Source organism: Platalea leucorodia, assembly GCF_965183815.1.
Source record: "Platalea leucorodia genome assembly, chromosome: 5".
Taxonomy (NCBI): Eukaryota; Metazoa; Chordata; class Aves; order Pelecaniformes; family Threskiornithidae; genus Platalea; species Platalea leucorodia.
Window position 1 is genome coordinate 15483628 of NC_138827.1, and position 17546 is coordinate 15501173.

The following is a 17546-nucleotide window of genomic DNA, read 5'->3' on the forward strand; positions in this document are numbered from 1 at the left end:
TTTTTACTCTAGTTCCAAAATTATTCATTGACAACAAGAACCTCAGATTGGATTTCTGGCTTAAAGAGACTTCTTTATGGAGAATAAATGCCAGGAAAACCTTGGAGGAACTTTAAGTTTGAAAGGTAACGTCCAAACCTTGGAAATGTCCCCTAAGAGTCAATCTTTAAATTTCTGCGTTCCTGCCTTTGGGAGATGACAGCAGGCCTCAGCCCCCATTGGTAGCAGGTGTGGTCAAGGATGGGTGTCCTGCACGTGGGTTCCTTGTGTCTCAAAGAATGCTTCTCATGTCCTCAGCAGGTCTTCAAGTGGTGGGCCATGAAACCTCAGGGAGCAGGAATAGTTAAATGTTGTAATTGTTCTTGAAATGGCCAGAGAGAAAAATTAGTATTTTTCCAAAGGAAATATTTCTTTGAGAGGGAAGGAGTAACAAACACAGGTGTTTCTTAAAAGAAAACAACTGTGTTTATAAACTCACAATTCTTGTTATTGCTGCATAAGACAAACACCACCACACCCTACATCGAGTAAACATGAGGACTCTGCAAGAAAGAGTGGTACAGAAATCTCTGTGAAAATTTCAGAATCCGCAGGGCATTGAACATATGTATTGTCTTTTTGGTATCTTATTTTTTCAGAGAGATGGAGTTAAATTTCACCGGCAGAAATTCTCTCTTTTATCTTTATCTCCTGTTTTGATGTGGTAGCCATGGAGAAAAGCCCAAGATTAGTAACAGCAGGTTGTTGCAGAATAAGAATAACTCTCTACTTGTATTTAGACTCTAGTAATATCGGGGTTTTTGTCTAACTGGAAGATACTCAGATTGCACAGAATAAATACTAAATGTTGTTAGGACATTAATCACCCATCCCATTGAGTTCTATCCACCTTGAACTCAACGCTGGTCATCTTTAACTTCCATCTGTTCTGAGGGATGTTTAGGTGGCTTTCACAGGGTAGAGGGTGGTTCTCTATGCCTACTGCTTTTGGAAACAACGGTTAGTTCTCCTGAAGGTCAATGTGTTTATACTTTTGCCCTGCTACAGACACCAGGGCACCCGGACCCTTGCAACTTGACTCTGGCTAATAATGAATGAAATGGGCCATATTCTGAAGCTGAGATGCCTCGAGTGCCACAAGAAAGCCAAATTAAAAAATACTACTTTAGCAGCAGTGTCTAGCAATGAGTTTCCAGATTCCCTCTGGAAGCCCGTACTGAGAAACTTTAGAGAAAGGAAGGAGGTGGTGAATCTTCTCTCAGAGAACCTAGGAAAAGACTGAACGCCTTTGGCAGTGACATGGGCTAAGAAAGCGGGACAGTGGTAGAACAAGGACACCACACCTCGCTCTGGTTTGCTATTGGCAAAGCAGGCTATGGGTAGGATTAGTGAATGCTTGGCCATAAAGTTTTAGTTTCCCAAATATAGGTGATATCCATGCTGTCTGGTATATTACTTGATTTGCCTCACCTCAGCATCTCAGCACGTAGCCTCATGCATGTTTTGCAACTTTTCTTTAGAAGACTATTTTGCATTTTATAGGACCATACAAACCAGAGCTCTTGCAGCATATTTAGGAAGAAAAGAATTTACACTGCTTTTGCTGGGATGACATTGAAGGATGACAGAGACACACAGTGACACATAGAGATAATATCACATATTGTTAAGCACCAGTCAATGTGCTTTTACAACATATATCTTGTTTCCAAATGATCACAGCTAATGTCCTATTTTGATTCATGGGGATGGAAACTAGGGTTGGATGACTAGCTGATTTTAAGGCTACAGAGAAAAGGCAGATTGTCAGAGAGACCAGGGTCTGCTTGAAGACTGGCTTCTGAATTAAAACTAATTGGTAGCTTCCTTTGATGGCCCTTTTGTATCTGGATGAGAAAGATATACGAGAACTCATTTTTATTACTACTTAATTTTAGTGGATGATGTCAGAACGCCATCATGACTTATGTACATTTCTTTTGAGAAGATAAGAGTTGTTTGATTAGTAAATGTAAAAGATCTATATTTTCCTGATGGTTTTTCATTGCTAAAGATCTGGTAGATGTTAAGATCAAGGTTATTAAAAACAGTTTATGACATTTCTTAGGTGAGACACTCTTGAATGTGTCTGCTGTAGATTTGGTGTTGAAATCAGAGTGATATGAAAGAGTATGGCCGATCATGGCATGTAAGAAGTTTCTTTGGTATTGTCTTTGTGAAGACAGGACAAGCGTGCAGCATTTAGAGTACAGTTCTGTTACACCTGAAGTCAATAAGGAATATTAACATTGACTTAATGGAAGTAGAAAAGGATCATTGCCAAACCCATGAGGCTGTTTTTTAACATTGGGAGAGCGTTCTCAGATCTATAAAGGTTTCACTTTAGCTCAGTTATTACCATTTATTATAACACCTAGTAACCCCCACTAATCTTCGCTGGACAAATGCAAAAAAAACAACCAAACAAACAAAAAACTGAGTCCCTGCTCCAAACAGCTTAGGAGCTAGGACAAGATAAGAGGGAGACTTTGAGAGCGTTCAGGGAAACAACCTACTAATCATCAGGTAGACATTGGTATTGATATGTAAGTAGTTTCCTGAGCCTCAGCTTCTTTGTGCCCACTGCAAGCAAAGGGTTCTAATCAGGGGTTCAAAGGAAGGAAAGAAGAAGCTACATAGGTGTCATCAGGGAGCTTGTCCCAAGCATGGGAGATGGCATAGCTTAATTGGTTCATACTGTTTCTTATGTTTATAAAAGAGCCATTCGGACTTCAGGGAATGACTGTCTTAGCAAGACGTCCAGCCGTTCCTTGATGTGAGAAATGCTCAACACTGGGGTCATTAAGCTGTATTCATTAGCATCAGGAAGGCGTCACGCATGTGCAGGGGTCTTCTCACACAGAAAGGACGAGGGCTTACAAGCCCCGTTATGGCTCATAGTCTCTCAGATGTGTTAGGGTGAGTAGGTGGTGTCAGAGCTGCAACACTGAAGTGACTGCGGTTGGAAGCGTTCTGCTGCACAGTCGTGGGTAAAGATGTCACTGAGGGCGACGGGCTAACATGTGGGAACTATATGCAGCACCAGTTCTTGTTACCTTTTCAAGAAGAGGCGTAGGTTGCACACTCACTATGATGACTTAATAGGTCTAATGATTATGTAGGGTCAAAGAGGGGGCATAGCCTCACTCCAGATTTTGCACAGAATCTTCTGAAACTGCTTCTCTAGCAGTGCAACTAGCAGCCTCTACCAGCTTGTGTACACAGCAGGATAACTGGGCCCCTTCCTATCTCTTGGCATCTTTTTTTTTCTCCTGTGGGGCAATTCTAGTTTCATTGCTGGAGCCATAATCCCTAAACTTCATGGAAGTAGCATTTCAGAGGGAGGCTAACAAGCAGTATGAGCCAGGCAGACTGAACGATCCATGTTACCGTTACAGGAGGTCACCCGTATGGCACACAGCTACACTGGCTGGACAGCGCGGCCTGATGCTGCTTCACAGCCTGAGGGTATAAACTCAGGCCTTTTGCTAGCCCTATATTCCCTACTTGCTTTGCCACCAAACCTCAAGTTATACACGAATCATGAAAAAATGTTTCTCATACTACCGGATACCATGCTTGCTTTCTAAAATGGCAGCACCTCTAAAGAAAACGGAAAGTGATTCTGTCCTCAAGGGATAGTTGCAATTGTCTTTGATTTCTCCAAGTTGCAGCAGTAGGTCAGGGAACCAGACAGGGCCTTACAAAAGTCTGCCAGGTAAAGACTTAAAGGTTGTAGCTCCTGAAAAAGAATGTAAATAGCACATATCGAAAAATGGATTGATAAAATAATGCAGTGGTACTTAACCACTACCTTTCCTGTTGCACAGTCCTTCCAGGGCTTGTTTAAGAGCCTAGCCTCTGCAAAGCCTCCTGCCTCTTTTTTCACAAATCTCGGCAGAATTCCCATCCTTTTCCTCCTGCCTTGCTCCACCATTATGTAACCCTATAGTGCGTGTGGCACACAAGCCAAGAACTATGCACAGATTCAAATTTTTTTCAACGTCTTCTCATTTCCTTGTATAGTCATTTATAGGAAAAAGCTGAAATAATACCACTTCTGGCTATACGCTACTTTTGTTTCTTCCCTGTGGAAACACCAGGAGAGAAGGATGGCAGCCTAGCGGGACCATATATGGTCCTCAGGGCAAATCGGAGCATCGCACAGATCGGCTCCCCGGACCCCGACGATCCCGATGCTCGGCGAGGCCTGTTACACCCAGACCTGCCCCCACAGAGCCGCCCTTGGCTTTTTGAACCTGCGAACGATAAGGAGGGGGCCTGCCTCTCGTGTTCATTTTGTCCCGCAATACCGGCTGACCTAACCGGAGCCCGCTGCGGCGTTGCCGGAGCCACCCCCGGGCGGGAGCCCCGAGCGGCGCGCAGGCTGTTAACAGCCGCCCGGCGCGGAGGCCGGGCCTTGGCAGGGCCTCTGCCAAGCACACAGAGGCACAGGCGGGGAGGCAGCCCTGCCCCGGGAGCGGGAGCCCTGCCCCGGGGAGCGGCCCGGCCGCCGCCGCCCCTCTCCCCTCAGGAAACCACTGAGGGAGCAGCGAAACAGCCGGGACCAGCGGATGTGACAGCAGCGCTGCCCCCACAGCGCAGGCTGCTGCCGGGAGGGACCGCCCCCTCAGCCGGCCATCGCCAATCCCCTTACGCCTTGGTGTGTGACTGACGGACGCTCCGGCCAGTCCCGCCGCAACACTCGCCATGCAGGCCACGCCCCTTTCCTCCGTTGGCCGGACGTCCTGTCAATCGGCCGAGCCCTTCCCGCCCCTTTCCGGCAGGGGGAAATGCTAGGTAGGAAGGGTGGAGGGGGGAGAAGAAAGGGAAAGAAACCAATGAGGCGCTAGAGAGGGACCCCTCGGCGGCGGAGTGACAGGCGGAGGGGCCAATTGCCGCGCTCCTTCCCCCTCCGGCTCCCTCCCTCAAGGGTGGCGGGGCAGAGGGGGCGCACCTACCGCCCCTTCCCCGTTGGTCTGTCCCACTCCGGGCCTGGCGGGCTAGGTTGAGTTAGCGGCTCGGACCATTGCACACGGCGGGCGGAGGGGGGTGCGGGCGAGGAGGAGGAGGAGGAAGGAGACGACGAAGGAGGCGGGGGGGCGGTTTAAAGAGACAAGAGCCGAGCGGGCGGCCGGCTGGGGGAGCAGGAGCGGCGGCGGGCGGAGACTCGCCCCCTTCCCCACACACGCTCGCTCACACCGCGGCCAGGGTCGCCGCCGCCGCCAGCGCCCCCCCCCTCCCCTTCCCCTCCGCCCGCCGCTTCCACAGCGGCCTCTATGAGGTAGAAGGGAGCGGCGGCCACTCCGGGGGCGGCAGCGGCCGCTACAGCCGCCGCCTCCTCCTCCTCCTCGCCTCAGAGAGCCCCATCTTTGTGTGTGAGGGAGAGGGCGGGCGAGAGGGAGTGCGCGCTGCCCGCCCGTCGCCGCGCTTTGTTCGGAGCCGGGGGGCCGTGGCGGCGCGGAGCCCCGGCTCTATGTGCCAGCCGCTCCCCGCGCCCCCACAGCAGCCGGCGGGGGCGGCGGAGGCCGCGCGGCAGGCGGCGGCCTGAGGGGCCGGAGCCCCGGAGGGCGGGCGAGCGGCGGGGGGGGGGCCGGCGGCGGGGGGGGCGCGCGGCCGCCCCGGCCCGTGCCCGCGTCCGTGTCCGTGCGGTTGCTGCGGAGCGGGGGAAGGGGCCGGCTCGCTGCCCGCCGGCCCGGCCCGTCTGCGGGCGGATTGATGTGGGGGGGTCTGACATGAGTCCGCCGGCGGCCGGGTGCTGCCATGTGACCGGCTTCAAGGTGGAGAACTGGAAGCAGAACCTGCGGGCGATTTACCAGTGCTTCGTGTGGAGCGGCTCGGCCGAGACCAGGAAGCGCAAGGTACCGGGGGCGGCTCGCATCCACCCCCCTTCCCGTCCCGTCCCGTCCCTTCCCTTCCCTTCCCCACACGCGCTCCCGTCCCTTCCCCTCCCTCCCTCCCCCGGCCCACCCGCCCGCCCTCCCTCACACGCACTCCGCCGCCTCGGCCTGCCCGCGGCCGCGGGGAGGGGACGGGTCCCCCGCCCGCCCTTCCTCCCTCCCTCCCTCCCCACGGGGCAGGTGGGCCCGAGCTTCCCCCAGCCCCGTCCCCGCCCCGCCGGCAGGGAAGGGGCCCGGGCTCCGACACGCGGTCGCGGGGGGGGGGGGGGGAGGAGGAAGCGGTCGGTGTCTCCGGCCTCCGGGGGGGGGCGGGGGGGGGAGTCGGGGGGCACAGCGGGACCGGTCACCGGGATGGAGGAGGCAGCCCCCGGCGGCGGGGCCTCCCCTCCCTGCCACCTGCCCCGGCGGCGGGGACGGTTTTCCGCAGCGGGGCTGTTCCGCAGCGCCGCCGCCTTCCTCCTCCCGGAGGTGCGGGAGGCAGCGAGGGTTTCCCGGAATACGGCGGCGGGGGAGGGGAGGCGAGGCCCCGGGGCAACGGGCACGTCCGGCCTGCGGCGGAGCTTTGTGCCGCCGGGGCGCGGCGGGGCCGCCCGGGGCACGGCGGCGTGTGGCGAGTGCGTGGGGAAAGCGGGGAGGCACAATGGCTGGGAGCGTGTCTGCGGGTCCCGGAGGCGGGGGGGGGACGGGACGGGCTGGTTGGCTTGTTTATTTATTTATTTCCTTAAAAGAAGAAAAAAAAAAAAAAAAGGCAAGCAAGCTGCTCGTTCTGATAATCCGGTTGGAAAAGGGGATTCCTGCTGTAGTGGGGCGGGGGGAGGAAAGGAACTGACTCAGTCCGGAGCAGACGGAAGGGGAGAGGGGAGTTTGCTCTCGGAGGCTGTCGGTGCTTGGGGCAGGCGCTGCGCAGGCAAACGCCAGGAAAAAAATCCGTGTTAACGAGGCAAAATGCGGGAGGAAGAGCGCGTTTTCCCACGGATCTTCTAAAATTACATCCCTATCCACATGCATGTTTCGGGAGGACTCCTCTCTTAACTATGCAACGAATTACTGTTTTCCCTAGAATCAACTAGTTTTTACTTCAAAGTGACTTGGCAGATTTCTATCGGTCGTCATATTCATGACTGAGGAGGGGAGCGCAACAGCTACACGTAGCAAAACTTGTTTTTTGGGACAGCACAGATTGTGTTTGTGTTGAAGCAACCCATTGAAAACTTTCTCATCCCAGTTGCTGTGCATTAAGCTGCTCAGCTTATTATTCATCCAAGAACTAGAGTATGAAGGATGTACTTCAGGGGTGAGGTGGCTAACCATTTTTCTGTGTTCCGTTTATGTTCTCAGGACGATCCAGTTTTTTACTTAAAGAGGAAAAAAAATGGAATCTGAGAAGAAACACGTTTTAAATGTGTTTAGTTACTTGATAGCCCTGCAAAATATAGTCAGACTTGTTTCCAGTATTTATAGTCCCCAACAAGTCAATGTTATGAAATATATTAGTGAAAATCTGGTTTTATTTAGCCTTTAGTGTGTCAAAATACAAATTGGTATATAATACGTGGTACTTACAGCTTAAATGGAGGAAAAAATATACATGTGCTGTGGAAGAAAAAAATGACAAGTGAGGTAAGAAGATGTCTCAGACAAAGATAAATCAAGTGTTACGTGGAAGAATGAAAATAAAATTTCATGAGCAAAATTACCGCTTTAGCTTTTTTTTTTTTTTTTTTTAAATGTGGAGCATCCCTTGTAACCTGCATACCATTTGTATGCTGCAACAGTTTGGGTTTTTTCTCCTGAAATTTAATGGTAGTGATGTGTTCATCATTGCTTGAAAAAACAGCTGGAAATAAATAATATTCCATTGTAATCAATCTGTTCTCACTTCCTCTTCACACAGCCAGGCTCATAAAGCAGAACAGGATTGTTTCAAAATTATCTGTCATCTCATGGAAAACATCAGTTTTCCAAATACATGCTAAAAATTCCTTCCCCTCCCGCTTCTTTTTAAGCAGGTTACCAGTCTGAAAATAGTTGGATTCCTGAATTCAGCCAACCTGAAATATGTGGGAGTACATGATAGGGAAATGTTTTGGCTAGCTGAATTTGGGGTTCAGTTCCCAGTCTATATTCATAAAGATTGAAGAAAGTATAGAAACGACAGTTACGGTACTTATCTCTCCTGCATGTGGACATGAGACCTTCTCCTGTGGAATTTTTCTTTACTGAAATTCTCTGTCCGTATGTATGCCTTGCAGTTTTACATGTAAAATTTGATAAACGATATTTTCTGTTTGGAGGCATGTTTATAGTCTAATACCTAGAAAACAATCCTTTGTCCTTTGATATTTTATATATACATATATTATGTATGTGTACATATATGTATTTTAGGAGCATAGCTCTGACTGCTTGAGAGTACCTATTTATTGGTGGTGAGGATTCTTGTTCTTAATCCTAATGAAAATGATGAGGTCAAATTAAAGGTTTGGTAAAAGGTGATTTTCTGTTCTGTTGCAAAATCAAGGATGATCGCATCATTCATTTATTACAGAAAACATTCAACATATGTAGCTGATCGTTAATGGGAAGCATTGGTCAATTGTTAGTCAGATGAACCTAGCTGTAAAAAATGTCTTGGCTGCCTGGTGATAGCCAGATGTAAATTGTTAGGTTTCTAGAATGGTAACATACTATCCCTCCTAAGGCTGTCTTAAAAATCTAGATAGCGATGGAAACTGCAGGGGGCAGAAAGTGTCCATTCCTCCCGCTTTACGTACACTGCCTACTGCATTATGCTTTGGAAGACCATTTTAACGTTGCTTGCTGTTTGCTGTTCGTTTTTAATACATACCTTTTCTGCGAATAAGCTTTTACGAGCTTCAGCTCTTGGTTTGGTATGCTTTACACCCAGAGTTTTGAATAGAGTAGCTGTAAAGCACAGTTTATAATTGGAAAGCTGTCTTTTGAATGTGTATTTGAATTCTCAGTCAGAAGCGAGAGGTAATTATGTATTTACCTTTGTAGGTACTGGAATTCTGGTGAAGGTTTTGGGAGTATATTTGCTTCTGAAACGTTGTCGACACCGGATTTGAGCTGTCGTCATGGTGCATCGTTGTATCTACACGAAGGAGCGAGGCTGTAGCTTGCCTCACCTCACTGCATCTTGGCCAAAGTAGTAAAGTGCAGCAGTCGTAGTACGTGCTGTTCTAGGCAAAGGCTTTGCCATAGTGTAAATGTGTTGCTGACGGTAAAGCCTAAGCGAAGACAAGACCTGTCTGTCGCTGAAGAGTGGAACAGGAAAAGGGGTAGAGGAAGAAATCTGAAGAATGGTTCTTGAAATTGTAATAATTGTGATTAAAAGTTGGAACTGGATTTCAGGACTTAAGTTGTATGTAAAGTGGCACAAAATTAGGGTTGACTGTCTTGGCTTTAGGACTTTGACCTATAACTCTTGATTTTTAATTTGTGATAGTTAGAATCTGTTTAATAAGCTGATGGCAAAGTTCATGTTTCTGTAGGTCGTGGACTTTACCTTGAATATTTTGATGTGGAAATTGCCTCACACTTAATTAAGTAGCACTGTATAAGAGGTCCTTAAATTTGACACCACTACCTCCCATTCAGGGATTATGGAACAGACAGAGGATGCTGAAAAGACTTACTGCCAGCCCTTCGTGTCAGCTTTTTCCGTTTTTCTGTAGGGTCACACTTGAAATGCTTTGCTTATTCCATTAGAATTACAGATGAGCAAAAATCTGTTTTGCAGTGCTGAATGTAGTTTTTGGTCCCCATCAGGGAGCAATTAGACATGTAGATGCATCTTTGTGTCTAGGAGTTGGTAAGTAATGGTTTCAGTGCTTGAAGGGCAACTGAATTTACAATTAAATTCTGTCTTACTGGACTATACACCTTGGAGGAAAGCTGTCTTTCTTGTTCTGAATGATTCGTATTATCACTGCTCTGAAAAGGTTCTTGATGATAAAAGTAAGCTGCTCATCATGACCACAGTCATGATACGCACAGGGTCCTATTTGGAATTTCAGAATGTTTGTTCTGTGCTTCTGCCAATAGATCAAAGAATAATTGCCTGTCAGGGGTTGTACGCTGTCATTGACAGCGGTGCATTCTAGCATATTTCTTCCTGTTTGAGAGCTTCTGTTGTTTTTTCCATTTTTCCATCTTTACATGGACCCTCCAGACTTATTGATGCTTTCAGATATGAAGAAACAATTTCTTTTATGGGTGATGACCTTTTCACAGGTATCCTCCCCGTGTACTTGCGACTTCAGTCCTTTGTTCCTTCTAATATTTGACAGATAATTGATTCATAGGTGCTTAAAACTGAAATGACTTTGGTTCGCTTCCTAACTTTCAAAGCAGAAAAAGCTTAATAATATCTTAGCAAATAAATGCCATGTCATGTTTTCAGTAGCAAGTATTGTGGTTCACAGTCTAAATCAACATGTTAAGTTCTTGCTAAAATGACCTTGCAGTCACAGGGTAAGCTAATGGTGGAACTTCTCATCGAATGCCTGTTGAGGCATGCTTGCTCACTTGCTTTCTCCCCATATACCTGTCCAGGAATAGGGAGGTGTTGCTTAGGCGATTTGCTTTGTACCGTAACAGATGGGCAAGGAACCTTACCAGGCTGGGCCGCCTTCTCAGGCTTGGTGTTTTGGTTGCTTAAATTAATAAGGAAATCTTAGCTTGTTTTTCTTTAACGTTTTTAGCATATGCACCAAACTTCTGGATTACAAATCATGTGGATAATTTGAAAGAGGAGTCCAGGATTCAAGAAGCATGTCTCTTTTTCAGCTGCATACTCCACTTTGGCTGCCTATGTGAACTGTCTGATTCACTCAGGAAGGATCTTCTTCTTTGCCATGTGTTGTGGGGACTACCTTCTCCCTGAAAGCCCATAAGAAGTGTCAAAATCAACTGCAAGCTTCATTGTTCAGGAGGTCTCCAGTTTCATAACTGAACAATCTTCCTTAGCCCTTAACCTGTAAGGAGTAGAAAGGTCCTTAGACCTGCTGAAGGTAATGTTCTCTTTCTTCTTGGTGTGAAGACACTGTCTGGTGTGAGAGATATCCAGAGATGAGATTTTTAGCTCCATACACAGCAGAGACTTGCATATGTGGGACAAGCCAGTTTGAAAATGCTCCACTGAGCTTGTCTTTGGTGTCGAAGGCCTTCCTCTTCCTAGTGGTGTTACTCCCTATTGTGTATCCTCTGCCATGTTTTTTTAAATAAATGGTTGGTTTCCAGGCCAAAGGTTAGGAATTACTCTTGTGCCATGAACTCTGCAGTGGTGAACAGCAATTCGTGAGTTGTGGGACCTGAACCATCAGGACTTACCCGAATACTTGCTCATATCTCTTTCTCAAGTCAACACTTACAGTCTGATTTAGAGGTTACACAGATCTCTGTCATTGAAGCTGACTCATGAACAGTAGTTGTATTGGAACCATTTCCTTCTCTATTTTTTTTAATATGGATGGAGACACAAACGAGCACAAGGAATACAGTTTTCCCTATACTTTTGTTTGCTCCCTGTTCCAGAGAAAGAAGATGGATCTGCACAAGCTGACAAAGGAAAAAAATGGATATGCTGGACAAGAAGGCTTCTTTTTTTCTGTGGTCTTATCAGCAGTCAAGGTTTGCTAATAGCCGGGCTGTTTGTTGGGAGCAGTTGTAGCATCTCTTTAATTTTGTCTGCAGTCAATGATCTTACTTGCTTGATGTTGAAAATGGTGAAAGCTTTCAAAGTAGAACGACAGCTAGTAGTGTGAAGGTGAGCAGAGTGGAATGGCTTTGTTTGATTTGTTGGACTATCCGTTGAGCTTTATTTTAAGCCATCAAAGCTTTAAACCCCAAACAAAGGTTAGCTGATATCCTCATTTTTGTTTCAGGCCTTAATCTGTAGCGTTAACATGAAACTGGAGCTGCAAATCAGTTTCAAACCTTCTACTCTCCTTTCATTTGAGGATTTTCTATCTTGGTAACTGGAGTAACAAATCAACAGGTAAATGCTGCTGACTGATAGTGGAAGTTGCCTGCTTGTGAATTGCTGACTCCCCTCCTCCTGCCTTAACTACTCCTTGAGTCTGAGCAAAAAAAAAAGTGTGTTTTCCTTTGGGTCATACTCTGGGGATCCTGCTTCATAACAAATGATGTTGCAACTGTTAGTTTGGTTCCCAACAGTGGCTGTGGTGGCTGGTTTGTTTTAAATCAGAGAAAGATTAACTCAGTTGAAAAGCTTGTGTTTCTTACATTAAACCTAGCACCCATAGTTTTTCCTGCTTATGTGCGATTGACTTGGAACTGTGGTTTCTTGACGTCTTTTTCCTGATAGATGTAGGGCTTTCTTTTATCAGCTGTACCTTTCCATTTCATTTGGCTGGTAGCTACTTGAAAAGGTTGGGTTTTTTAATTCTTGAATTCCCATGGTTCTCCAAGTATTTGTAATGTGTCTGTAGCACATGGCAGCATCTAAGGTGAGGAGATACATAGGTACTCTTGCTTATGTATCAATTATAGGGGCATCACAAGAAAGGCAATCTGAAGGTGACCTGTATGCATTTTGCTGGATTTACTAGAACTATATTTTAAAAAAGTAATCTTTTTTTTTTTTAAACCATGGAAAGAGCCATCGTTGTTGGAGCCTTTGTAGACTTGGACAGAAAGAGCTGCCTAGAGCAGCTATCTCCATTCTCTTGTTAACCTATGGGCAACGGAGCTAAGTGAGTGAAATGCTATGATGACATTACAGTTTATTATGTTATCCTGGACTGTGTTGTCAGCAAGCAGTGCTGAAGCGTAGGGAGAGCCATATGTCATCTGAGAGGCCTGAATTGGGAACCTTTTCTTAGCAGAAGCAGTTCTAGAAGCCGATGGATCTGTTCTGACTGGATGAAAGCTCTGTCTTGGTAGTTGTATACTTCTACATATTGATTTGGCAGTCCTTTATGTACACTCTGCTTAATTCAAGATTAATTCAAAAAGAACTTTGCTGCATTAGCTAGTAATATAATCAATGTTGTAAAGAGTTACTCATTGCAAAATTAACCTGCGTTCTGTTTGGTTCAAAACACATGCAACTTGCATAGCAACTCCAGAACAATCTGTGGTTTACTTTAGTGGTAGGACAGCTTCCACCATGTTGATATCTCTCATTTAAGAAAAAGAATGATTTTAATTATTTCAAGACCTATTTGACAATCAGTAAAGTGAACTGTTAGCAGATGCCAATTGACTCAAAGTAACCTGAGATTCACTTTATCAGTTGGTAGCTGATGAGCAGTAAGCGTCTATCTTGTCACATTCTTTTGTGTGTGAAATACAGCAAATACTCGACTTTTTTCAGTTCTCCACTTAGGTAGAATGTTACTCAAGGTTGTTGTGGGTTTTTTGTGTTGGGTTTTTTTTTGGGGGGGGGGTTGTTGGTTTGTTTTTTTTTTTTTTTTTTTTTTAAACCTCTCAGTTATATGTAACACTAATTTAAGATTCTTATTTTTTTTCTGTCTGTCTCTGCTGCTTTTCCAAGTTGGTAAAGATAACTTTTTCCCCCTTCTTCCTTTCCTGTGTTCAGTGGAGCTTGAAATTAACATGGCTCTTCTTGTCTACCTTTTGTATAGTATCACTGGTGATGTCAGCCTATCCCTGGGAAATATTTCTGTGAAGGTCTACAGTGTGCTAAACTTGTCATTGAGTTAAAAAATTGGGTGTTAGACAAGGTGAAACTCAAAAAAAAAAAAAAAAAAAGGTAGACATGGTAACAAAAGTTGTTTTCAACACAGTTAAAGAATGTAGTGTCTTTTTAGCATGAATATTGGGGCCAGTGGAAGTTCTGATGTGCAGTAACAAATTCAGACATTAAGACATGTCAAATATATTAATTATTCTCATATTAAAAGTAGTAGTGAGAAGCAGCTCACTAAATGTGACACTGCCGTAGTAGTAACTCTGAAAAGAGTAACTATGCTTACATGGTCTTGTTCTTATACCATGCTGTTTTTGCAATGTGACAGTTTGCACACACAGCCGAGCTCTTCCACGCATGCATGTAATATGTAAAAATATAACTATTCATAAATTCAATGAGTTGTGTTTATGTAGCATTAAATTTTAGAGATGATTAATCTACATTTCAGTTAAGAGATTATTAGAATATCTCTTTTTTTTCATTAGTGTCTTAGTCTGGAATTCTGTGTTGCAACTTTTGCCCTAGTATATTAAACCAAGTTGTTTTCATCCATATATGTGTATATATGTTAATCCACAATTTAAAAAGTAGTATGTATAAATCTAAAAAGTAAAAATTACAAAATTAGTAATAACTTTATTTTTGTCTAAACACATGAAAGACCCTGTACTACGTGAATATAGTGAAGTGATGGGGATGGTGGAAGTATCAAACACTGATGTGACACTGAGTTCCATTCGTGGTGATTGCCTTGCTTGTCACTCAGAAGTTCACGTATCCAAGCAGCCTTTTTTAAATAGGATTGACTTTGGATTCATCTTACTGAATTGACTGCCAGGGCTTTTATATGTATGTTTTGCTTCTGTTTTTAAAGGGGTTTTGTTTTGCATAAAGTACAGACTTGAATTCTATTACTTCAGTGTGTGTTAGCACAAGGAGAGAAAACAGCAGCTATAACCTTTATTTTTGCCTTCCCCCCCATAATCTTTTTTTTTTTTAAAAGATTAATCTTGCCCCCCTTGTGTCTTTGAACCACCTAATGTTATTTCACAAGGTTTGTCTAATTATAATTTGGGCTTCTGTCCTGTGCATTCAGGCTTGTTATTGCATGCAAGTCAGATTGTAAGGGACATTCTTTAGAATATAGTTGGTAAATAAAGGTAAGATTTATTGCACAGCAGATGTATGATGACTTCATAAGTGAAGACAGCTGAGATAGCTGACTGGTTTCAGTACCTCATTTATGTTAGGTGAGGTTTTGTGACCCTGTGCCCTCCAGTGACAAATGCAAAATTTGTCTTAAGGTTTTAGGTTTTTCTTTGCTGTGCTTCAATATGGTCATATTACTGCCCAGTTTTCTTCTTAAAACTGGATCGTTGTCCTGCTTGGCAGCTAGTAACCTGGGTGAAATTCTCATACAATCTTGTTTTCTGTACATTGCTGACTTTGTCATGCTCTCTTAGCAAGCATCCTCCCCCAAAAGCTAATTATTGAATATTATCTGAATTATAATTATCTGAATGGTTAATACTCTGTTATTTGGTCATTTGTGACTACATTTTGTGTTTTTGGTTGTGGGATGATCTTAACAGTGATGTGGAGAACAGAATGAGGAAGACAGTGAAAATAGTTTCAAGAGTTATTGCAGTTATGTGCATAAAGAGGAACAAAGCTCTCTTCTCTAATTATGAGGCTGTTCCCTAATGAAATTGATCTTACACTTTGTCCAGCATAATTTTGTTACTACCCTTAGTGATGTGTTTCGTTGTCACATAGTAATTTTGCTTCTTATAACTTTTCTTGATGTTTAAGTTCGTGTTGCCCCAATAAATGCAATTCCTTTTCTGCATTTCTTTATAATTATTCTGCATTGATTCAGTTATCAGAATTGATTCAGACTTGCACATACAGTAGAGTTACTGTCGACCACTTGTTTGCTAATTGAAGGGATCTTAATCACAAAGTGCAATGGAATGGTACCAAAGTTCATAATTATATGGAGTATATCACTGTGTATCCGTGAAATAGTGCCAAGTTTAAAAATGAAAAATGTACATGGAGCATTAGAGAAATTGCTTTATGATGCTAAGTAACCCTCTTGTTCATCCATGCGGTTAAGTATTTTACAAAAAGGAAAGTTGTGGGGAGAGATCCTGGTATGTCTGAGGTCACAGGGACATCTCATAATTGGAATGCAAGTTTTTGGGCCCTTATCGAAAGATTTCAGGCAGTAGGAGGTAGAGGTTTTTTTTGTCTGTCTTAGGCTGCGTAGTGCAAAAGTCTGGCTGTAGAAAAACAGAATTCCAGTCTAGTGGTCACCTGAAGAATGACTTTATTATGGTAATTCTTTATAGAGCAAGCAATTTAATTCTGTAAGTGCGATGTACCTGTAGGTTGAAGCTGTTTTGCAGACAAGGTGTTTTAAGCAGTGGAAAAAAAAAAGAACGCAAGAAAATTGCTTTAAGGAGGAAAAAGGAAGTTAGCAAATTGACAAATTTTAAAAGCTTGAATTAAAATTTAAAAACTAGCTATATATGTGGGTATTAGCGACACACAAGTATGTGAGGGACTTGGCAAATGGTTTGGATGGCAAAAATGCCATTCACATACAGGACAGTGCAATATTTGATTTACCAGAGGAGAGCAAGAGATGTGAAATTTGGACCTTTCTGTGCATTATCACCAAAGACTAATGAGTGGGGAACATGAAATCCAGCTCTTTGACTGTGGGTGTATGTGTGTTAACAGTCTGAGGAATTAGCAGCTCTTGGCTGCATGTTCTTGCTGTCATACCATTCGCTGCATCGTGTTGGTGCGATTGTGCTGTGAACCAGAAAGAACAGATAACGATGAAAAAGGCTTTTTTCTTCTCTTAATAATATTTCACCTGAATTGGCTCTATGTTATGTGTCAACGTAGGGTTGAACAAACAGCTGTAGTGTTGGTAGCTTGAGGGGAGGAGTGCCTGGGTGATGGCAGAGGACCTGAGCGGTGGCGCTTGGAGGCTGCGTAAGGCAGCTTGAGTAACAACTGCTGCCAGTGTGCAACTGCTGCCTTCCCCCAGACTCTGCCACTGACAGATTGACTGTGTTTGAATATTGTCCATGTACTAATGGTTTCTTCTGTAGAGTGTGGCTAATACTATCTTCATTTGAAAGGTTCTGTGAAGGTAGACCTCTGTTACTGCTACAGTTGTGTGATTGTACCTGCTATTTTAAGTATGGCATGCTTTCACAGATGTACTAGTGTGTGCTGAGCCTGATACGTGAAACTTGTCTTCTGTTTGCAGTCATTAGAACTTATTCCTGTATGCAAATAATTTGCTTCTACTCCAGTTTCCTTGTGAAAAATAAATGAACCAGGGAGTGTAGAATGCCTGTAATCTGTGATCAGCTATTACAGAAAATCCACTTTTCACATTACATTTAATTTAATGAAATGAATAGTGTTTTTCTAAGTAATCAAGTTATGAGCCACTTGTTTCCCTCTTTAAACAGGCTTGTCTCTCAGTTAAGATTTCTGTCTTCTATAATCAAACTCTATTAAGATGTTTTAACTTTTTGTTTTGTTTTGTTTAAAGCATCTGGTCATGGGGCGTGTCCCTAGATCATGCTCATGCTGCATATAGTTGAGGATGATGGGGTAATGGGTTTGTAAATTAGCTCTTTATGGTACTGGTTTTCCTCTGGCCTGCTTCCTTGTGTAGTCTAGAGCAGCCCCAAGGCTGATCTGAGCTGTGCCAGCTGGCTGTAGCCCTGCGGGACTGGTGTGCCAGATGGAGACAGGAGAATAGCAGCACTCCAGTAAAGCTCTAACATGCTTCCTAGGGTCAAGGAGAGGTGCTAGCTCTGCAACCACACCAGGGCATCCCTGGGCAAGTGGTTGTGCTGGTATTCAGTTACTCT

General features: G+C 44.6%; 1 protein-coding gene across 5 annotated transcripts in view; it reads left to right on the top strand.

The window, feature by feature from the left end:
• The first annotated feature begins 5632 nt into the window (after nucleotides 1-5632).
• USP22 (ubiquitin specific peptidase 22) overlaps nucleotides 5633-17546 on the top strand; it is a 111250-nt gene continuing 99336 nt past the window's right edge. For 2 of the 5 annotated variants that reach the window (XM_082311704.1, XM_082311708.1), the window contains exon 1: nucleotides 5633-5900. In XM_082311704.1, the coding sequence (XP_082167830.1) occupies nucleotides 5775-5900 (126 nt within the window). In that variant the 5' untranslated portion in view covers nucleotides 5633-5774. Of the gene's footprint in view, nucleotides 5901-10751; nucleotides 10976-11498; nucleotides 11731-11848; nucleotides 11962-17546 lie in introns of all 5 variants that reach the window. The other 3 variants (XM_082311706.1, XM_082311707.1, XM_082311705.1) reach the window with 3 other exon arrangements.